The sequence below is a fragment of the Giraffa tippelskirchi genome, chromosome 7, assembly GCF_054371585.1.
Source record: "Giraffa tippelskirchi isolate mGirTip1 chromosome 7, T2T-mGirTip1v1.2.pri, whole genome shotgun sequence".
Lineage (NCBI taxonomy): Eukaryota > Metazoa > Chordata > Mammalia > Artiodactyla > Giraffidae > Giraffa > Giraffa tippelskirchi.
The window spans coordinates 7,662,397-7,685,152 of NC_137281.1; the positions used below are offsets into that span (position 1 = coordinate 7,662,397).

At 47.9% G+C, this 22,756-nt stretch overlaps 2 protein-coding genes across 6 annotated transcripts in view; both read left to right on the forward strand.

Moving 5' to 3' along the window:
* Positions 1–11,087, forward strand: part of PLEKHA4 (pleckstrin homology domain containing A4) — a 26,507-nt gene extending 15,420 nt beyond the window's left edge. For 3 of the 4 annotated variants that reach the window (XM_081515325.1, XM_081515323.1, XM_081515327.1), the window contains 6 exons: positions 448–547; positions 619–695; positions 7,713–7,874; positions 9,765–9,823; positions 10,220–10,332; positions 10,656–11,087. In XM_081515325.1, the coding sequence (XP_081371451.1) occupies positions 448–547; positions 619–695; positions 7,713–7,874; positions 9,765–9,823; positions 10,220–10,332; positions 10,656–10,918 (774 nt within the window). In that variant the 3' untranslated portion in view covers positions 10,919–11,087. Of the gene's footprint in view, positions 1–447; positions 548–618; positions 696–7,712; positions 7,875–7,983; positions 8,659–9,764; positions 9,824–10,219; positions 10,333–10,655 lie in introns of those variants that run through there. The other variant, XM_081515326.1, reaches the window with a different exon arrangement.
* The window catches only part of HSD17B14 (hydroxysteroid 17-beta dehydrogenase 14), a 21,945-nt gene continuing 10,132 nt past the window's right edge, over positions 10,944–22,756 (forward strand). The window contains exons 1-5 of one of the 2 annotated variants that reach the window (XM_081515329.1): positions 10,944–11,656; positions 12,163–12,201; positions 12,353–12,435; positions 12,964–13,030; positions 19,240–19,331. In XM_081515329.1, the coding sequence (XP_081371455.1) occupies positions 11,557–11,656; positions 12,163–12,201; positions 12,353–12,435; positions 12,964–13,030; positions 19,240–19,331 (381 nt within the window). In that variant the 5' untranslated portion in view covers positions 10,944–11,556. The remainder of the gene's footprint in view (positions 11,657–12,162; positions 12,202–12,352; positions 12,436–12,963; positions 13,031–19,239; positions 19,332–22,756) is intronic. The other variant, XM_081515330.1, reaches the window with a different exon arrangement.

Consider the following 22,756-nt stretch of genomic DNA (forward strand, 5'->3'; position numbering starts at 1 on the left):
TAAAGTCCATGCCCTCTAGAGCCTGTGCTCTGCAACAAGAGAAGCCACCACAGTGAGAAGCCCATGCACTGCAACTAGAGAGAAGCCCCCACTTGCTGCAACTAGAGAAAGTCTAGGCAAAGCCACAAAGGTCCAGAGCAGCCACAATTAATTAATTAATTAAAAAACCCACCTCACAGGTTATAAAGGCTTGTTATGTGCCAGGCACTGTTCTAAGTGCCTTACTTGTATCCATTCAGTCCTCATATCAAAAGGTGAAATGTGGCACAGAGAGGGAAAGTAACTTGCCCAAGGTCACACAGCAAGAAAAATGGCAGAGCTGAGGTTTGAAAACGAGGTCTGGCTCCTGGTTTTCAATCTTAATCCTGCTTGTGTAGTGTCTCTACTGCTAAGTGCTTGAAAACTGTAATCCTAGTGATCTATTATCCCCTTTCCTGACCTCCCCAGAGCCTGACTGAGTCCTTGGAACTGAGCTCATCCCGGTCCCCTGAGGCTGACTGGGGGAGGCCCCCAGGGGGCGACAGAGAGCTGGCCAGCCCTCGCTCAGGTGAGCATCTGGGGTTGGGAGGGACTTACCAGGCATTCCATGTCCTCACCTGTCCCGTTCTGCTCCTCCAGGAATTGGATCTCCAAGGGTCTCCCGGGCTCCCAGCCCCGAGGGTCACCGCCCCACTTCCCCTCAGCCAGGAACCAAGGTAGGCGGTCCATCCGATCTCCTCAGGTCCATTGTAACCCTTTGCCCACCACAGATCCCCTACTCTTGGGGAAACATCTGGGAGAGGAGCATTCTAAGCCACACCCCAGAGGAGAGAGAGTGAGATTTGTTAAGAGCACTGGGATTGAATTTTATCTCTGCCACTTCTAACCTGTGTGACTTTGGGTTGGTTAAGAAACCTCTCTGCCTCCATTTTCTCATCGGCAAAATGGAGCTGATAGCGGTGTCCACCACCCAGAGTTGATGTGAAGAGTCAAACTAGATGAATGCCCCTGAAGTTTGAAAGTAGTGCCTTAGAGCAAGCACTTCATTCACTCATTCATTTATCAATCATTCATTCAACAGATATTTATTAAATGCCCTCTTTGCTATCTAATTGGAGAAGGAAATGGCAACCCACTCCAGTATTCTTGCCTGGAAAATCTCATGGACAAAGGAGCCTGGTGGGCTACATTCCACGGGGTCACAAAGAGTCGGACATGACTGAGTGACTAAGACTTTGCTATCTAATAAGGTAGCCAGTAGCCACATGAGGCTATTTAAATGAATTTAAATGAAATAAAATAAAAAATCACTTTCATTTGAGGAATTCAAGTATTCAGGAGATACACGTGGCCAGCAGCTACCCTGTTGAATAATGAAAATAGAAAATATTTTCATCATTCAGGAAAGTTCACTCAGGACCCAAATGTGAGCAAGATGAGAAAAAACATCCTTCTGTCATGAATCTGACATTCTAGTGGGAAGAGGTAGATAATAATTAATTGATTATAATTATTTTATGTAAGTGCTAAATAAATAAAAACAACCTGGGGAGGGGATTTGGAATTTTGGCGAATGGATGGAGTTGTAAATGTTTTGGTCTGGGGAGGCTTCTGTCGGGGAGGGAGCCTGGGAATGTCTGGTGGAGGAGCATTAGAGGCAAAGGGAAGAGTGTTTGCAAAGGTTCTGCGGCTGAAGAGTCTGGCGTGTTGGAGGAGCAGCTAGAAAGTCACTGTGGGTAGAACCAAGTAACCGAGTAAGGGGAACGGGGTGCTGATGAGGACAGAGAGATAATAGGGGCAGATCTTGCTGGGCCTTGTGATCCAGCGTGAGGACTTAACTTTGACACTGGGTAAGCTGGAGCCATGGAGAGTTCTGAGCAGAGGAACGGGAGTTTCCATAAATGGAAACTGGCGCTCTCTGGCGGCCACTTGGGGGAATGGACTGTGTGGATACGGCCAAGTCAGGGTTGAGGGGGCCAGTGGGATATTTGGGGGGGGGGCGGATAACAGTTGTTTGCACTAACTTAGGAGTGGAGACATCAAGAGGGAGTCAGATTCTAGATATACTGGGTTTTCAAACTTTATTAAAAACCCTTGGGACCTCAGATGCCATTTTTGTTTTTGTTTTGGCCGCCCCCCACGAGCTTGTCGGTTCTTAGTTCCAGGACCAGGGTTGGAACCTCAGTCCCGGACAGTGAGAGCACCAAGTCCTAACCACTGAGCTGCCAGGGAATTCGGATGTTTAAAATGCAAAATTTTGCAGATTCTAGACTGGTAATTTGGTGCTTATACTGTGTACTGCGTGTGTATGCACGCTAAGTCGCTTCAGTCGTTTCTGATTCTGTGTGACCCCATGGACTGTAGCCCGCCAGGCTCCTCTGTCCATGGGATTCTCCAGGCTAAAATACTGGAGTGGGTTACCATGCCCTACTCTGTCTGGAGCACATGCTTCATCAAATACATTACCATTTCTCTAATAAAATGTATGAATCTGCATATGAAATGGGATAAAGGCTATAAATAATACTTCCATTTAAATGTCAAGATAAAAGCAGAGCAGTGAATTACTTAAGTGAGGAAGTCAGTGGAATAAAAATATCAGCCGCTTTTTTATTTCTCAGGAAAAGGTTTAGTAAACATGTCACACATCCAAATACAAAGGAAGCCAAGAACCTAACTATTCACACGCAGTGAATGCACATGATATCTGGTGGCTTGAGGATTCTGGGGACAGAGGTCATTGGTCGGGCCAGCAGTGCCATCATCAAGTTGGACATAAGAGGCAGGACCAGGGCTGGGGGTTCCTGAGGATGAAGCAGGTGACCTCTGTAGAGTTTCTTGCTGTGTCATCTGGTTTTTTTTTTTTTTTTCCCCAAACTGCTTACTTCCCCAAACAGGGAATGGACTCAGGCCACAGCAGTGAAAGTGCCAAGTCCTAACCCCTGGGAATCCCCTTGTCTGCTCCTTAATAAAGGGTCTTGTCTGGGCCCTGTCCTTTTAATTGAGTACACTGGTTAGAGTCTCTTGGTTGCTCATAAACACAAACCCCTGAAGGTCAGCAATGAACTGACTGCCCATTTCATCATTTCATCTGTGGGGAGTTTCCACCCTGTAGCCCTAAGGTCGTCAACAGCATCGCTGTAATCTTCTCCCATTTCAGAATCTCAAGCCACAGCCTCAGTTTCTTTGTCTCCCAACCAGTGCCGACCGAGTGAGTCATTGCTGCGACCAGTGGGAGCTTCCAGTTTTACCTGATCACCTTGGGTAAAAAGAGCAAGGATCAGGAACTTCCCTGGTGGTCCAGTGGCTAAGACTCGTGCTCCCAATGCAGGGGGCCCAGGTTCCATCCCTGGTCAGGGAACTAGATCCCGCATGCCACAGCTAAGAGCTTGCATGCCCAAACTAGGAGACTTCCCATGCTGCAACTAAAGTTTCCATGTGACACAGTGAAGATCAAAGATCTCACAAGCACAAGGCATTGGGGACTTCAGGGGACAGTTCCCAGGCAACCTGGGCATGTTGGGGATGGTTTCCCGGAGGCAGACAGACCTTGAAGAATGAGTTAGAATTTATCCACGCCAAAGCAGGGCAACAGCTGGTGTAAATGTCTAGAGTGAAGTGGGGATTTAGGAAGCCGGGGCTTCTATTAGCCTCCAGGATACCTTTTTGTGAATTAGAGACAGGTGCCCCCTTCTATGTGGGCAGAACCTGGAGCCATCAGTGGAGGGCTCAGCCCTTGGGCAGTGAGCAACCCATATAACTACACATGGCCTCTTGGGAACACAGAGCTCTGACCTCTGGAATGCCATCCACCAACTGAAGGGTATTTCAGTTCAAGTCAATGAATTTCTCGGACCCTTCTTGACTGCCAGGCCCTACAAGGCAAGATCCCCAGACCATGTCCTATTTTCAAGGACCTGCGTTTCTGAGTTTGCCAGTGTAGTGAATCCCTGCATCACAATCTCTAGTTTTTTTAAACTTTGTTGTTGCTGTTTGTTTGTTGTTTATTTTTTTTGGCCGTGCCACGTTGCATCTGGGATCTTAGTTCCCCAGCTAGAGATTGAACTGGTGCCCTCTGCATTGAAAGCACAGAGTCTTAACCGCTGGACTGCCAGTGGTTAAGTCTGTACTTAACCCTATTTTTCTGTGGCTTCCCCCATCCTGAAGCTGGCAAACAGATCCTGCAGGAAAAGTATGGCTGCTGGACTTGGCAGGACCATTCTGATGCCCACTAAGCCATCAGCAGATGACCAATCCAAGTACAGTGTCAAGAGGAGTTGCTGTTTCTTCCTTTCTCCCTAAACTTTGGCAAATGCAGGAAGAAATCCCGAATTCCCTTATTTGTTCAAGATTCTGATCTTCTGGGGGCCAGCCCGTGTGGAAGGTGTTGGGGGACCTGCCAGGAATTACTCCTGATGCTGGAGTCTGATGCAGGAAAGGCATGAATGCAATCCTTACACACATCTAACAGAGTTAAGCTATTTCCTAGGGGGACTCAGCATTAGGAAGCCTTTTAAAGGTTAGGTAAACAAAAGAGTCGGACATGACTTAGCGGCTAAACGAGGAGGACAACAATAAGCTGTGTCTGGATGAATGCAAAAACTTTGGCTCTGCACGAAACAGTACTCCAAAGGGGAACAGGCTATGCATGCAAAGGCATGGAGCGGATAAAGAAAAAAGCAGCTGCTTTGTATAGGAAACAAAGCTGAATTTATTCCCTGGTGGCTCAGACAGTAAAGAAGCCTCCTGCAATGCGGGAGACCTGGGTTCGATCCCTGGGTTGGGAAGATCCCTTGGAGGAGGGCATGGCAACCCACTCCAGTATTCTTGCCTGGAGAATCCCATGGGCAGAGGAGCCTGGCGGGCTACAGTCTAAAGGGTCGTAGAGTCGGATACGGACTGAGCGACTTAGCACAGCACAGGCAAGAGAGACCCCTTGTAAGATACAGCCGATCTGAGCAAAGCGAAGAGTTGATGTCATATGGCGTAGAGTTGGGACATGGGTGGGCTTGTGGAGCCTGGAGTGTTGAGTTGTTCTACCATAAGCTGGGGAGGCTTTGTGTCTGTTGTTGATTGGCTGATTTTCGGAAACGCAGGGCCGGCGCTGATTGGCTGGTTTTTAAGGCGATGGCATGCCAGTTATGATTGCTTATTCGAATAGGTTTAAAAGCTTTTATGGTGCTTCCTTACTATCGGATGGAAACCAGATACTCAATCTGGCCTTTCTTAGGAAGAGAAGAACTATTTTCAGTGGTGTGTGTTAAGGATTGCTGAAAAGTGTTAGTCGTTCAGTCGTGTCCGATTCTCTGCGACCCCATGGACTGTAGCCCTCCAGGCTCCTCTGTCCATGGAATTTTCCAGGCAAGAATACTGAAGTGGGCAGCCATTCCCTTCTCCAGGGGATATTACAGACCCAGGAATCGAAGCTGCATTTCCCGCATTGCGGGCCGATTCTTTGCCATGTGAGCCATCAGGTTGGGGCTGCACCAAGTAACATATTGGGGGACTTCCCTGGTTAAGGTCCAGTGGTGAAGATCCCGCGTTTCCAATGCAGGGGGTGCAGGCTCAATCCCTGGTCCGGGAACTGAGACCCCACATGCGATGTCGCGCGTCCAAAAAAAAAAAAAATCTTGGGAATGTCTCCTCCCCCAACCCTATGGGCGGCTTACATACAGGGGTGGTGCAAGGGGAGCCAGGAATTTCAGAACTGATCAAGGAAAAAGATATGACCACTAGGTGGCGGTAGCGCAAAGAGTTCTAGTTGGTCCACGGCTGACCGATTTTCTTGTGGAATAAGTCCGTCACAGCAAGGGGCCCTCCAGAGGTTACTGCGTGGGGGCCACCGCCCAGGAGGAGAGGGACCGGGGACAAGGGGACTCCCAGGAAAGAAAGAGATTGGAGAAGGGACTTAAGGATCTAGGTGATGTGCTTAGCAGCACAGAGGAGTTTCCTAAGGGCAGCAGCCTGTTGAGGGGTGAGTGGGTGGGGCTTTTATAGCTACAAGTTAATCCTGCTTATGGCCAGCAGATGCTGGTTACAACTTCAGGAAGAATTTAAAGCAGGCAGGCTCCAAATGGCTAAAAATATCCACCTATGTGGGCTGTCTTTGAAACAAGGGGTTGTGTAAAAGTTTCAGTTTGGCCAAGGCCGAGACTTCCGGGTAGGCGGTCTAGCCTGTTGTGAAGAAGTTGGTGACACAGGGCCAGGGAAGTCCCTGGCGGTCCTGTAGTTAACACTCTGTGCTTTCACTGCAGAGGCGCAAGTTCGATCCTTTGGAACAGAGATCCCACAAAACCCATGGCATGACAGGAAAAAAACAAAAACGAAAACATAGAGCCAGTTTCCAGGTGGGCATGTGACCCAGGATCGATCAAATCAAAGCGAGTAAACTGCAGTGATTAGACCTACAATAAGCAACAGATCCAAGCTGTCTGCCTAGAATTTTCTAACTGGAGACTGCAGTCCAGAGTTCTCTCCCCACCCCCGCTTCCCTTTGTTTTTTGTTTAAACAATAAATGTATTGTCTTGCAGTTCTGTAGGCTAGAAGCCTGAAATCTAGGTGTCCACAGGGCCACGCGCCTTCTGAAGGCGCTAGGGAGGGATCACTTCCTTGGCTTGCAGCACCGTGACTTCACCTGTCACGTGGCCTTCTCCCTAGACGCATGTCTGTGTCCCAATTACCCCCTTTCCTGAAGGATGACACACATTTGCCGCTCTGTTGGCCCCTTTCCTGCTCATAGCATCCTGGATGTCCGACAGCCTTCCTTCGTTTTGACTGGGCAGCTTTTCTGCTGAGCTGGTTTACTGGACTCACACATCACATGCCTGATCTCTTAGCAAATGGTTTTCCGGCCACACCCTTGGCATTCTCTTCAGAGCAAGCTTCCTTGCAAAGCAGATAGATGGAGAATGTTCCAGATTTCAAGTTCTCCTTCCGTTCATCCCCGTCCTCTTGCGTTTTGAGTTCCTAAGGCTCTAAGTCCAAGATCAAGGTGTCGTCAGGATCATACTTCTGGAAGCTTCAGGCAAAGTTCCCTGGCTTGTGGCAGATAACTAGTCTCCCTGTGAGTCTCTTCCCTCCGGTTTTGAGGGCACAAGAGAACTTGTCGAGTCCTCCCTCAGGCAAACCCAAAGTGATCTTCTTGATGATCTAGTTACACAATAAATCTCATTCTTCATGTTAATGTTTTCAAAGCTGATTGAAACCAGACTTATTATTATTTTTTTAAAATCATGAGCAAACCAGAGTCCCGACTACTACTTCCAAGAGACTTGTTATGTCCAGAGAAGAGTGGGTGTTGGTCAGGCTGGCACTACAGGTTCCAACGGGGCAGCTGATGGGATTGAGGCCAGAGGGGTGGGTAGCAACGAGTTACACGGGAACTGTAACACCTTTGTCCTGAGAGCCTTGTGGGATATGGAAGGACTTATTTCCAGCAGAGGGACAGCCTGGGCTCCAGGTGTAGAAATAAGGCCTCGAGATCCAGGGCTGAACTTACTGGGAAAGGCAAGACACAGGAATTCTCCAGGCCAGAATACTGGAGTGGGTTTCCTATCCCATCTCCAGGGGATCTTCCCTACCCAGGAATCGAACCGGGGTCTCCTGCATTGCAGGTAGATTCTTTACCAACTGAGCTATGAGGGAAGCCCAAGACTCAGGAGGCTGAGAGGTTCAGGGAAGAGAGAAAACAGATGCTATGGTTGGAATCTCGAGATGTTTCTCATCTCCCCAGGTCCCGCTGGCCAGGCCCCGGATGAGTGCTCAGGAGCAGTTGGAGAGAATCCGAAGAAATCAAGAGTGTGGACGGCTTCTCCCTCGCCCAGCCTCCCCCCGGCTCCTCACCCTGGGGAGGACACTGTCCCCAGCCAGACGCCAGCCTGACACGGAACAAAAAGTGAGGGAAACAGGGGTGGGTCAGTGAGGGGGCAGGGGTTCTCAGTTCCTGGCTGGAGTCTCAGTTTTCCTCTCCGTAAAATGGGGATTTTTTCCTTCCTCTGTATCAGGTTTATTTGTACCTGTTTTGCATTCAGCATCCTGTCTCCCTTATCAGTGGTGAACAGGATGGGCCAGAGGCAACATCTCCATCCTCACCAGCATTCTCACTCCTCTGGGAGGAGTGGGTTTTAGAGCTGGATTGGAAGCCATGTTTTCCTGTTCAGTTCCTATTCTGTCAAAGGCAAAGAAAAAAGAAAAAAATGTATTTACTCTATTGCCGTGGAGATCACACTGCCAATCTGAAGATCAGAGTGTCTGGGCAGGATGGTTTTTTCGTTTGTTTTTTGTTTTGGGCTGTGCCACTGCGCAGCTTGTGGGATTTTAGGGCTTGGGTTCAGTCCATGTTTGAGGACTTGGCTGTGGGATCATGGAGCCCTGCCTACTGGACCACCAGGGAATTCCCCATGGATAGTTTCATCTTAAGACTCTTCTAGGAAGGAATTAGACAAGTGGGGTGATTTTGTGGTTGTGATTGTTTTTGTAAACGGGGGGCAGCTCAAGTCTGCTGAATATCAAACACTGATCTCTATGTCTAGCTAGTTTTTTGGGGACAAGAAGTTCATTAATCATTTATGACAAAAGGAATGTGAATTTGGAGGGTCTGTTTCTGGCCTTGTCACAGGGGGCTCATCTGTGAATCTTGTCGATGAAAATTCTATTAAAATCAAGTTAACAAGAAAAAAGGGGACTTTTATTTGAGCCAAACAGGATTAGAACTCGGGAGAGAGACTCTCAGAAAGTTCTGAGAACTGTTTCACCATCTGTTAGAAGTCAAGAGGCACACTTGTATCTGTTTTCCAGACAAAAGATCAAACATCAAAATGACATACTGACAGGACTTTCCTGGCAGTCCAGTGGTTAAGAATTTGCCTTGCAATGCAGGGGACGAGGGTTTGATACCTGGTCTGGGAACTAAGATCCCACATGTCTCTGGGCAACTAAGCCTGTGCGCCACAACTGCAGAATCTGTTGTTGTTTAGTCACTGAGTCATGTACGACTCTTTTGCAACCCCATGGACTGTAGCCCTCCAGGCAATCTTCCTGACCCAGGGATGGAACCCACATCTCCTGTTGAGCAAGTTAGTCTCCTGCATTGGCAGGCAGATTCTTTACCGCTGAGCCACCAGGGAAGCCCCATGCAGTGCGACAAAAGATCCCACATGATGCAACTAAGATCCCAAGTGCCACAACTAAGTCTTGATGCAGCCAGACAAGTTAAAACAAACAAAGAAACAAAATAACATATTGATATTTTACCTAAGGTTCACCAAGTGTACATAGTCTAGGGAAGCACATGTAAAGCCTAAAGCAAGTTACTATGATCCCCTGCAGAATTGTGAAAGAAGCTATTCTTTTAAGAAGTTATATTGGTAGTGTCAGAAGAAAGAGAAAAAAGAAATGATCTTCACGACAGAGCAAGCACTGCCAACTCTGAGGAGCTCTGGCTAATGTGTAATCCTGGTGCACACTGCACATTAAGGATGGAGGAGCCCCAAACAAGCACACAGAGAGACTTTGATCTTTAATTTTCCTGTCCTAAAATATCAATTTCACATCATCAGGCTTATCTAAGGCATATGAAAAAGCTGTTTACCGAATGCAAAGAGGCGTGGGGAAGTGGCTGGGGGTGGTGATTTTCCAAACTCTTCCCTCTTTCCCAGGAGTTCTGGTAAAGTTAAGAATTAGCGGTGTCTTTGGGGCAGTATTATCCTCTGAGCCCCTTCACCCTCAGAATGAGAACATGGGAACTTCCAGGGTGAGGAATTCTAATGCCCCCATTCCTTTGCAGCCTATCCTAGGACACTCAGGAGCCCAGAAATGGCTCAGAAGTTCGGGGTCCTGGAGCAGGTAAGGAATTGGAGATCGAGGCAACAAGAAGGGAAATAACAAAGAGAAGGGGAGTAGTATTACTGTTAATGTCTCCTGAATACTAAAGTACAGATCGCAGAATCTTTTAGAGTCGCTCGAGTTCTTGGGGAATCAGAAAACCCTAGTCCGCGGGGAGAACTGCAGTTCCTTGTTCTATATCAAACTCCGCCCCGCTGTCAGGAAATCGGAGAAATTATCGGGCAACTGGACTACAAATCCCACAATGCACGCGGGCTTCTGAAAAAGAGGGTCGCTCGAGGTTTAAAATCCTTCAGAGACACGTGCTAGGGACTACAACTCCCAGAAGGCCACGCGCGGCACTGTGGCCTTTACTGTACTGGCTAACTGAAGTTCCCCCAAACTCTTTTTTTCTAGTCCAAGGAGCACCACCCCTTATTTGCTGACATCCGAAGGGCACCGGGAGCGAGTTCTCAGCCTCTCTCAAGCCCTGGCCGCTGAGGCATCGCAGTGGCGCGGAATGATGACAGGTGAGAATGACCTGGGGATTTAGGAATCCTAGGTTTTAGGGATGAGGCGGGGGTCGGAGGTCTGGAATCTCAGGTCGTGATGGGGAGGGGTCTGAGGGCCCTTGAGAATCCTTTGTCTTGATGAGGAAAGACCTGGACAGGGCTTGGGAGTGCTAGATTCCAGGCAGGAGGGGCCAGGGGTGCAGGAGTGCAGAGTCGGGGAGAGCAGGGGGCAGGGAGGCCGGACTCCTAGGTTTGAGAGGAAAGGCCTGGGGGCGGGGGGCGGTGTCTGGACTTCTGGATCCCTGAGTTTGCCATTCTCATCCCCCATTCATCGTCTCCAGGTGGAAATTTGGACTCTCGAGGGGACCCTCTTCCCCCTGCGCCGCCTCCTCCGTCAGATCCCACGCCCCAGGTGTCCTCACCCCGAAGATCTCCTCCAACAGCCAATTCCTGCTCCACGGGTTTTTCCCCCAGAGGTAGTGGGCGCGGCGCAGGCCCCGCCTCCTGGGAGCCGACCTGGGATTCCGGGCCCGCCCCTCCCGCCCTGACCCCCGACGAGGGGGCGTGGCCTCTGAGAGTCACCCTGCTGCAGTCCAGCTTCTGACCCGCCCAGACGTGGCAGCCAATCAGAGCGTGAGGGCGTGGTCTGGCGGGACCACCTGAAGATCTGGAGCCTCTCGCCTCCCGTGACCTAGAAATGGTTTCTGTGGCCAAAGTTTGCTTTTCCCAACACTTGTCCAAATTTGGATTAAAACTTTGAACTTTTTAGTCAATAACTTTTTGTCTGTTTGAGGTTGTGACACTGGTGTCTCGGAGGGGGGTAGAGCTGGGGTCGTGGATTTCTGGGTCGCAAAGGAGGAGGGGACCGGGACCTTGGACTTGTAGGTCTGAGGAAGGAGGAAATCTCAGGGTCCGGAGTACTGGGTCTGAGGGAAGAGGGGGATGGGGACCTGGATTCTTGCGTCTGAAGGAAGACTAAGGACCTGGACTTTTAGGTCCGAGGGCAGAGGGCGGCCGGACGCCAGGAATCCTGAATTTGAGGGAAGAAGGTCTGGGCATCCCGACTCTTGGATCTGAGGGAGGGACCAGGCTTCCAGGCTTCTGGCTTTCCTGGCAACGCCCCCCACCCCCACCCTCAGGGCCGGGCTTCCAGGATCCGGCCCCTATTTACGATTCGACCCCACGACCTCACCGGACTTTGGAGGTGGATAGAAGCCCGGAGTGAGTGACAGCGGCGAGGCGATGTCTGGCAGTATGGCAATGGGAACGCGCTATGCTGGGAAGGTGGTCATCGTGACCGGCGGCGGGCGAGGCATAGGAGCCGGGATCGTTCGAGCTTTCGGTGAGTGGGGTCTGGCTGGCTGTAAATATTGGGAATCTGGGAGAGGAGGGACCTCCGAGGGCTAACTAACGAGTGTGAGGAAAAAAGTAGGTCCTATACTGGAGTCTAGATTCTTATCTTACAAGATCCAGTTTGCAAAGTGAACGAAAATGTAGGCAGTGGCTGCCTAGGGCCTGAGATTTTGGCAGATTTCCAAACGCCGTTTCTGTGGTCTCAGTTGTCCCTGCAGAACATGCGGTTTGGGGGACTGTGTCTCTTGCAGATTTCAGGTTTACTCTGGAACCCAGGAAGGCAGGCTCAGGAGCCCCCAGCAGGCACTTAGAGTAGCCCAGAAGAGTATCTGTCAAAACTTCTGCCCCTGTCCTAGGGAGTCATCATGAGACTTTGGGGTCACGAGGGGAGCAGAGTGGGAGACGGGCCCCACCCACCGTAAGTGGCCACTAGAGGGCAGCCGAGGCCTTCGCCAAAGTCTTTGCTGGGGTAACCTCTTCTTTTCCAATTCTCAGTGGAAAGCGGTGCCCAGGTGGTTATCTGTGACAAAAATGGTGAGTGAGGGTCCCTCAGTCCTCATCCCCAACCCTCCAGGAGGCGTCCAGGACTCCAGACCCCTCCTCTGCCAGACCCAGGAGTCCAAACCCCCAGCCCCCTCCTCCCTCAGACTCAGAAGTCCAGCCCCCAGCCCTTCTCTTCCTGCAGAGGCCAGGGGCAGGGCGGTGGAGCGAGAACTTCCTGGCACTGTCTTTCTGCTCTGTGACGTGACTCAGGAGGAAGATGTGAGGGTGAGCGGATATTCTGTCTCTACTACCTGCCATGTCCAATTGATTCTCTCTCCTCACGCCCCCCCCACCCCTGTCCTCTGGCCACCCCCAAGACTTCTGCACATGCCATTCCCTCTGCCTTTCCCTGCAGTTCTTGTGGCTTTATTGTACCATTCAGCTCCGTATCACTTCAAGGCTTTCCCTAACTGTACTGACCAGGTCTTGTGTCTCCTGGGTGGATTTGCTTTTACCTCCCACTCTTTCAAGGTGCTGTCACATGGATTGGGACAAATACATTCCTCAAAAGGGGGTCTCATTCGGCAAGATTCTTTTCTCTTTCCTTAGTTTCCATTCCTTCCGTTTAGTCAGTATCTCTGACATCTGTCCCCAGTCTCAGGTCTCTGGGGTAGTGACCGCAGTATGAATGTCACCAGCCCGCTGGTCTCCAGCCCCTCAGCTGTGACTCCTGTCCCCACCTCGCCTTTGGAACCCCTGGCTCTATAAGCCTGGTGCCAGCACCGCTCACTCACAAGATCTCTCTCTCCCCAGACCCTCGTTTCTGAGACCATCCGCCGTTTTGGCCGCCTGGATTGCATAGTCAACAACGCTGGCTACCGTGAGTCGTGAGGCCTGAGGGCCATTCCCCACTGGTGTCAACCCACCTCCTGGCTTCTCACCCCATCCTGACTCCACCCCTACTGTGTGCCCCCAGGCCTGTACCCTTAGCCCTTTCTGCATCCGTTTCTACATTTGTAAAATGAAAATGACCATCTTCGTCATTGTTATAGGGTTGTTGTGCTGAACAGTGTAACTGCTCAGCCTCATAATTATGGGAGCTGTCTTGGAAGGATAACTTCCATCTTGTAGCCTGTTTCTTATCTATGAAGCGAGGCTGATGGCCCTTCTCTTTTTCCATGACTGAAAAGATGTATTCTCCACACATGATTTATAGGGCTTGGTGTGGAGGCTTTGAAGAGAAATTGCCATCCATTTAATGACCACCCTTCATAACAATGCCTCACAATGCTAAACCGAGACTCAGAGAGGCGAACTGATTGGACTGGGATCACACACTGTGGTCGAAAGAAGCCTTTCTTCTTGACTGGGCAACGTTGAGCAATTGACTTACTCTCTCTGGGCAGCACTCTCCTCTTGTTGTAAAGATTTAAAGAGATACTAGTACTTCCTTTCTTCAATTTAAGTCTGAATTTGGCAATAAGCAGTTCATGATCTGAGCCACAGTCTGCTCCCGGTCTTGTTTTTGCTGACTGTATAGAGCTTCTCCATCTTTGGCTGCAAAGAATATAATCAATCTGATTTCGGTGTTGACCATCTGGTGATGTCCACGTGTAGAGTCTTCTCTTGTGTTGTTGGAATAGGGTGTTTGCTATTACCAGTGCGTTCTCGTGGCAAAACTCTATTAGCCTTTGCCCTGCTTCATTCTGTACTCCAAGGCCAAACCTGCCTGTTACGCCAGGTGTTTCTTGACTTCCTACTTTTGCATTCCAGTCCCCTATAATGAAAAGGACATCTTTTTTGGGTGTTAGTTCTAGAAGGTCTTGTAGGTCTTCATAGAATCGTTCAACTTCAGCTTCTTCGGCGTTACTGGTCAGGGCATAGACTTGGATTACCGTGATATTGAACGGTTTGCCTTGGAAGCGAACAGAGATCATTCTGTCGTTTTTGAGATTGCATCCAAGTACTGCATTTCGGACTCTTCTGTTGACCATGATGGCTACTCCATTTCTTCTAAGGGATTCTTGCCCACAGTAGTAGATATAATGGTTATCTGAGTTAAATTCACCCATTCCAGTCCATCTTAGTTCGCTGATTCCTAGAATGTCAATGTTCACTCTTGCCATCTCCTGTTTGACCACTTCCAGTTTGCCTTGATTCATGGACCTAACATTCCAGGTTCCTATGCAATATTGCTCAGATCATGAACTGCTTATTGCCAAATTCAGACTTAAATTGAAGAAAGTAGGGAAAACCACTAGACCATTCAGGTATGACCTAGATCAAATCCCTTATGAGTATACAGTGGAAGTGAAAAATAGATTTAAGGGACTAGACCTGATAGACAGAATGCCTGATGAACTATGGACAGAGGTTCGTGACATTGTACAGGAGACAGGGATCAAGAAAATCCCCAAGGAAAAGAAATGCAAAAAAGCAAAATGGCTGTCTGAGGAGGCCTTACAGATAGCTGGGAAGAGAAGAGAAGCGAAAAGCAAAGGAGAAAAGGAAAGATATTCTCATCTGAATGCAGAGTTCCAAAGAATAGCAAGGAGAGATAAGAAAGCCTTCCTCAGCGATCAGTGCAAACAAATAGAGGAAAACAACAGATTGGGAAAGACTAGAGACCTCTTCAAGAAAATTAGAGATACCAAGGGAACATTTCACGCAAAGATAGGCTCGATAAAGGACGGAAATGGTATGGACCTAACAGAAGCAGAAGATATTAAGAAGAGGTGGCAAGAATACACAGAAGAACTGTACAAAAAAGATCTTCACGACCCAGATAATCACGATGGTGTGATCACTCACCTAGAGCCAGACATCTTGGAATGTGAAGTCAAGTGGGCCTTAGAAAGCATCACTACGAACAAAGCTAGTGGAGGTGATGGAATTCCAGTTGAGCTATTTCAAATCCTCAAAGGTGATGCTGTGAAAGTGCTGCACTCGATATGCCAGCAAATTTGGAAAACTCAGCAGTGGCCACAGGACTGGAAGAGGTCAGTCTTCGTTCCAATCCCAAAGAAAGGCAATGCCAAAGAATGCTCAAACTACCGCACAATTGCACTCATCTCACATGCTAGTAAAGTAATACTCAAAATTCTCCAAGCCAGGCTTCAGCAATACGTGAACCGTGAACTTCCAGATGTTCAAGCTGGTTTTAGAAAAGGCAGAGGAACCAGAGATCAAATTGCCAATATCCGCTGGATCATCGAAAAAGCAAGAGAGTTCCAGAAAAACATCTATTTCTGCTTTATTGACTATGCCAAAGCCTTTGACTGTGTGGATCACAATAAACTGTGGAAAATTCTGAAAGAGATGGGAATACCAGACCATCTGACCTGTCTCTTGAGAAACCTGTATGCAGGTCAGGAAGCAACAGTCAGAACTGGACATGGAACAACAGACTGGTTCCAAATAGGAAAAGGAGTACGTCAAGGCTGTATATTGTCACCCTGCTTGTTTAACTTATATGCAGAGTACATCATGAGAAACGCTGGGCTGGAAGAAACACAAGCTGGAATCAAGATTGCCGGGAGAAATATCAATAACCTCAGATATGCGGATGACACCACCCTTATGGCAGAAAGTGAAGAAGAACTAAAGAGCCTCTTGATGAAGGTGAAGGAGGAGAGTGAAAAAGTTGGCTTAAAGCTCAACGTTCAGAAAACTAAGATCATGGCATCTGGTCCCATCACTCCACGGGAAATAGATGGGGAAACAGTGGAAACAGTGTCAGACTTTACTTTTTTGGGCTCCAGAATCACTGCTGATGGTGACTGCAGCCATGAAATTAAAAGACGCTTACTCCTTGGAAGGAAGGTTATGGCCAACCTAGATAGCATGTTTAAAAGCAGAGACATTACTTTGCCAACAAAAGTCCGTCTAGTCAAGACTATGGTTTTTCCAGTGGTCATGTATGGATGTGAGAGTTGGACGGTGAAGAAAGCTGAGCGCCGAAGAATTGATGCTTTTGAACTGTGGTGTTGGAGAAGACTCTTGAGAGTTTCTTGGACTGCAAGGAGATCCAATCAATCCATCCTAAAAGAGATCAATCCTGGGTGTTCATTGGAAGGTCTGATGTTGAAGCTGAAGCTCCAATACTTTGGCCACCTCATGCGAGGGGTTGACTCATTGGAAAAGACCCTAATGCTGGGTAGGATTGAGGGCGGGAGGAGAAGGGGACGACAGAGGATGAGATGGTTGGATGGCATCACCGACTTGATGAACATGGGTTTGGGTAGACTCCGGGAGTTGGTGATGGACAGAGAGGCCTGGCGTGCTGCAATTCATGGGGTCGCAGAGAGTCGGACACGACTGAGCGACTGAACTGAGTACTTCCTTTCTCTCCGTGTGCTTGATCCATTCAGCAGATATTTTTTGAGCATCTACTATACTCCACCTTCTGTCCTAGGGACTGGAGATTTAGCAGTGAGCAAAATCCACCAAGCTTTCATGTCCTCATAGCTCAGTTGGTAAAGAATCTGCCTGCAATGTGGGAGAACTGGGTTTGATCCCTGTGTTGGGAAGATCCCTTGGAGAAGGGAAAGGCTACCTACTCCAGTATTCTGGCCTGAAGAATTTCATGGACTGTATAGTCCATGGGGTTGCAAAGAGTCGGACACGACTGAGCAACTTTCATTTCCTGTCCTCATGGGATTCACATTGTAAAGTAAGGAAATAGACAATAAAAGGGAGATATGGTTAATGCTCATTTATTCACTGATTCCGTATTTGTGAACTCACCTACTTGGTGGGGGCGTGGGTTGTAACTTCAGAATCCCACTATGCTTTCTGAGTATTTGCAGACAAGTTCAGAGAGGCAAAAATTTGAGTCACCAGCAGCACATGTTCCCAGCTAAGGTCAAACAAGGTGATGCTCTGCCCTCTGAGTTCAGCTTTCAAACAGAGAGATGTCCAGAGGCGGAGACAGAAGAGGGCAGTGTCTTCTAAGCCTCTCTGGGGCTAGTTGGACAGGTTTGAATCCTAAATCTGGTACCTGGAGTGAGGCAGCCTCAGGTAAGTCACCTACACTCCTGAATCTCTATTGCCTTATTTGCAAAATACATGAGTCCATTTTTAGGATTTAAGATTATAATCTATGTTAGAGAAACATATACTTGTATACATATACATATGTGCATATTTGGGCTTCCCCTGTGGCTCAGCGGTAATGCAGTGCAGGAGATGCAAGAGACTCAGGTTCAATCTTGGGTTGGGAGGATCCCCTGGAGGAGGGCATGGCAACCGACTCCAGTGTTCTTGCCTGGAGAATCCTGTGGACAGTGGAGCCTGGTGGGCTACAGTCCATGGAATCACAAAGAGTTGGACATGACTGAAGCGACTGAGCAGGAGCACAATATTCATTATATACATAATACATATATGTTCTGTCTTAGTCTGCTCATGCTGCTATAATAGAAATATCATGGACTCAGTGACTTAAACAATGAACATTTATTTCTGGAGGCTGGGAAGTCCAAGATCAAGTCAGAGGCAGATTTGGTGTCTGGTGAGGCCCTGCTTCCTGGGGCCTCACAAGGTGGAAGGAATGAAGGACCTCACTGGAGTCTCTTTTATGAGGGCACTAATCCCATTCAAGAGGGCTCCATCCTCATGACTTAACTCTTTGGTCACTGGACCGCCAGGGAAGACCCTCTTCATCCACTTCGACTCCTAAAGCCTTTGGAAGGTTTGGGGTCCATTTTTCCCAGGTTTTTTTTTTAATTTTCCTGTTCTTGTTCCTATCTTTCCTGCCTCTTTTCTTCTGAATGTTGGTTTTTCTGTCTCTCTACTATCCACCCAGTTCTATGTACTTAATAAACACATTTATTGTACTAGGTGTCAGGCACAAATATTGACTTGTGAAATTTCTGAGCTCAAGAACAAGGTGTTATCCTCATTTTGCACATGAACAAACAGGCACAAAGAAGCAAAGTGATTTGCCTAAGGTCACACAGCTAAGAAATGGCAGGGTTGAGGTTTGAACCCAGGTTTTCTGGCCCTGTGACTGCTTCCAAGGTGGGTTTTTTTTTTTTCTTTTGTTGCTTCTTTTAAATTTTTTAATTGATGTACAGTTGATTTACAGTATTATGTTAGCTTCAGGTTTGCAGCATAGTGATGCAATGTTTTTACAGGCTGTATTCCATTATAGGTTATTTCAAGATAATGGCTACAGTTTCCTGTGCTATAGAGTATATCCTTGTTGCTTATCTATTGTATACATAGTAGTTTGTATCTGTAGGAGTTTGCATACTCCTAGTTTCCTGTTTCTGTTTTTTCATCTTGTATACCCCTATTTTGTCCCTCCCTCCTTCCTTCACCCCTTTGGTAACCACAAGTTTGTTTTCTATATCTGAGTCTGTTTCCATTTTGCATATATTAATACATTTATTTATATTATCTGTTAGATTCCACATACAAGTGACATCATACGGCATTTGTCTTTCTCCATCTGACTTATTTCACTAAGCATAATATTCTCTAGGTTGCTGCAAATGGCAGTATTTCCTTTTTTTTTTAAGGCTGAGTAATAGTCCATTTGTACATATAAACCGCATCTTAAAAAATTTTTTTTATTATTTTTTTGTTGGCAGTGCTGTGTCTTTGTTGCTGCCTGAGCGCTTCCTCCAGTTTCAGAAAGCAGGGGGCTATTCTCTAATCGATGTGCTCGCAACTAGTGAGGTGCTGGCTTCTCTTGCGAAGCACAGGCTCGAGGTACAGGGGCTTCAGTAGTTGCAGCCTGGGCTCAGTAGCTGCGGCACGTGGGCTTGGTTGCCCCTGCGCGTGTGGAATCTTCCTAGACCAGGGATCGAACCCATGTCCTCTGCACTGGCAGGTGGATTCTTAGCCACTGGCCCACCAGGGAAATCCTAAACTCCATCTTCTTAACCCAGCTGGACTGCTTTTTTTTTAGTAACCCATTATTCAGCCTCCTTTCCTTTTCAGGACCCCTGACCCTCTTGTCTGCCACTCCCCCCACCCTCTTCCCCCCCGCCCTCTGCCCCCCATGCCCATTTCCCTTCCCTGTTCTCCTGTCATCACGGTTCCCTCATCCTCTCGTCTGTCTCTCTCTCATCCCACCCTTAGACCCACCTCCACAGTGGCTCGAGGAGACCTCCGCCCAGGGCTTTCGCCAGCTGCTGGAGCTGAACCTGCTGGGGATGTACACCCTGACCAAGGTGAGGCTGGGGTCCCTGTCACCAGGCCTGAGTGACCTCCTGACCATGAGCTTGTCAGACTCATTTGGTCTAAGAGCCAAATGTTTTCTGTGCCTTGCTTTGATCTTATTCTGGAAGGGCTCCATTCTTTGTAGAAAAGAAATGCTTGCAGATCCCTATACCCAGACAAAGCTACCCATGTCGGCTACATAGCCCCATCTTCTTAGGAACCTTCCAGAACCTTCCAGCATGGTGTGGTGAGGGATGTTAAGGATGTGGAGGGAGGGGTTGGGGCAAGGAGTCAGTAATAGACAGTTACAGCTTTGCCATCCAACAAATAGGTATTAAGAGGAAAGAGCATCCCCCCTCTACCTGTATGCCTTTCCTCTGAATCTTCCTATAACCGCCTCCTATTTACCATCCCAGTTAAAATACCACATCTTCAGAAAGGCCTTTCCCAATCATCCTTGCTTATGTGGCATCTACACCTATATATGGGGCTTCCCTAGTATCTCCGCTGGTAAAGAATCCACCTGAAATTCAGGAGACCCCGGTTTGATTCTTGGGTCGGGAAGATCCCCTGGAGAAGGGAAAGGATCCTACCCACTCCAGTATTCTGGCTTGGAGAATCCCATGGACTGTAGAGTCCATGGGGTCACAAAGAGTCAGACACCACTGAGCGACTTTCACTTTCACACCTATATGTTCATTCTCTATGATAACAGCTTATTTTCATCAAAGTATTTTTTAAGATTATAGTTTACTCTCTTTTTTGGTAAGTTTTTTTTTTTTTTTTATATAGACCATTTAAGAAGTCTTCATTGAATTTGGTGCAGTATTGCTTCTGCTTTATATTTTGGTTTTTTGGCCAGTAGGCATGTGGGATCTTAGCTCTCTGACCAGGGATCAAACCCTCACCCCCTGCATTGGAAGGTGAACCACTGGACTTCCAGTGGAGCCCCATCATTAGTAAATAAAATAAATAAATTTTAATTAATTGATTACTTCTATTTTTTATCCTACTACATTTTGAGGGGCTACTTGGCAGCTTGCAAGATCTTATTTTCCCAACCAGGGATTGAACCCATGCCCCCTGCAGTGGAAACTCAGAGTCCTAACCACTGGACCACCAGGGAATTCCCCATCATAATACTTCTGGATTCACTCATTCAACAAATATTTATTTAGCACCAGACATGCGCTAAGCACTGGCTGTGCAGCAGGGAACAAAACAAAGAGCTGTGACCCTGGGGAGCCAACATTCTCATGGGGGAGACAGACAGTAAGCCAGGAAATACGACATAATGTCAGGGAGTGATAAGTGCTGTGCCAAAAAGTGAAGGGAGGTAAGGGGATCAAGAAGTATCAGTTCAGTTCAGTTCACTTGCTCAGTCGTGTCCGACTCTTTGCGACCCCATGAATTGCAGCACGCCAGGGTTCCCTGTCCATCACCAACTCCTGGAGTCTACCCACACTCATGTCCATCGAGTCGGTGATGCCACCCAGCCATCTCATCCTCTGTCGTCCCCTTCTCCTCCTGCCCCCAAGAAGTATGGGAAAGTGTAAATGCTATGTTATACAACTTTTTCTTCTGGCATTTTACAAGCACACAGGAAAACAGACAGAATTGTATTACTATTACTGAACCCACATACCCATCCCCCGATGCTGACACTCAGTATTCTACCATTCTTGCTTCTTGTCAACTCCTCACTTTTCTCTTCTCTTTATCTTATCTGGAGTGAAAAGTGAAAATGTCAGTGGCTTAGTTGTGTCTGACTCATTGCGACCCTATGGACTGTAGCCCGCCAGGCTCCTTTGTCTATAGAATTCTCCGGGCAAGGATACTGGAGTGGGTTGCCATTTCCTTTTCCAGGGAATCTTCCCAACCCAAGGACGGAACCCAGATCTCTTGCATTACAGGCAGATTCTTTTTTTGTGTGTGTGGTTTTTGCCATATAGTCACATGAATCAGCCATGGGTATACATGTGTTCCCCATCCTGAGCCCCCCTCCACCTCCCTCCCCATCCCATCCCTCAGGGTCATCCCAGTGCACCAGCCCTGAGCACCCTGCCTCATGCATCAAACCTGGACTGGCGATCTATTTCACATACGATAATATACATGTTTCAATGCTATTCTCTCAAATCATCCCACCCTCGCCCTCTCCCACAGAATCCAACAGTCTGTTCTTTACATCTGTGTCTCTTTTGCTGTCTGGCGTATAGGGTCATCGTTACCATCTTTCTAAATTCCATATATATGCATTAATATACTGTATTGGTGTTTTTCTTTCTGACTTATACAAGCAGATTCTTTACCGTCTGAACCACTAGGAAAGTAAATCTCAGATATCGTATTTCATCTGTAAATAATTCAGTATGATCTTTACCAGATAAGGTTTTTGTTTGTTTGTTTTTTGTTTGTGTGTGTGTATCTGTGTGCTCTTTTAGACATGGTAGGTGGTCAGAAGGCTTCTCTAAGAGGTGACATTTGAATCAAGCCCCCAAGGAGATGTGTGAGCAATTGCAATCTAGCAGAGGAACATCCAGTGCAAAGGCCCTGGGGTGGGAATCTACAGCGAGAAGGGCAGTGTGACTGACACAGGCAAAGCAGAGAGAGGACACAAGTTGAGGGTAGATCGTGCTGGGGCTTGGTGAACCACAGAGAGGACTGGGCTTTGACACTGACTGAGCCAGGAGCCATTTATTTTCTTGGGCTCCAAAATCATTGCAGATGGTGGCTGCAGCCACAAAATTAAAAGATGCTTGCTCCTTGGAAGAAAAGCTGCGACCAACCTAGACAGCATATTAAAACACAGAGACATTACTTTGCCGACAAAGGTCCATACAGTCAAAGCTATGGATTTTCCAGTAGTCATGTATGGATGTGAGAGTTGGACCATAAAGAAAGCTGAGCACCAAAGAATTGATGCTTTTGAACTGTGGTGTTGGAGAAGACTCTTGGACTGCAAGGAGATCAAACCAATCAGTCCTAAAGGAAATCAATCCTGAATATTCACCAGAAGGACTGATGCTGAAGCTGAAGCTCCAATACTTTGGCCACCTGATGCAAAGAACTGACTCATTGGAAAAGACCCTGATGCTGAGAAAGATTGAAGGCAGGAGGAGAATGGGACGACAGAGGATGAGATGGTTGGATGACATCACCAACTCGATGGACAGGAGTTTGAGCAAGCTGCAGGAGTTGGTGATGGCTAGGGAAGCCTGGAGTGCTGCAGTCCATGGGGTCACAAAGAGTCGGACACGACTGAGCAACTGAACTGAACTGAACTGAGCTGGGAGCCATAGAGTGTTCAGAGCAGAGGAACTAGAACTGCTGTAAGTGGGATATTGCGCCATCTGGCGGCTACGTGGGGAACAGAGTGGGGCGTGAGGGCAGAGGCCGTGAAACCAGTGAACAGGTGATGATGGGATGGTCCCGG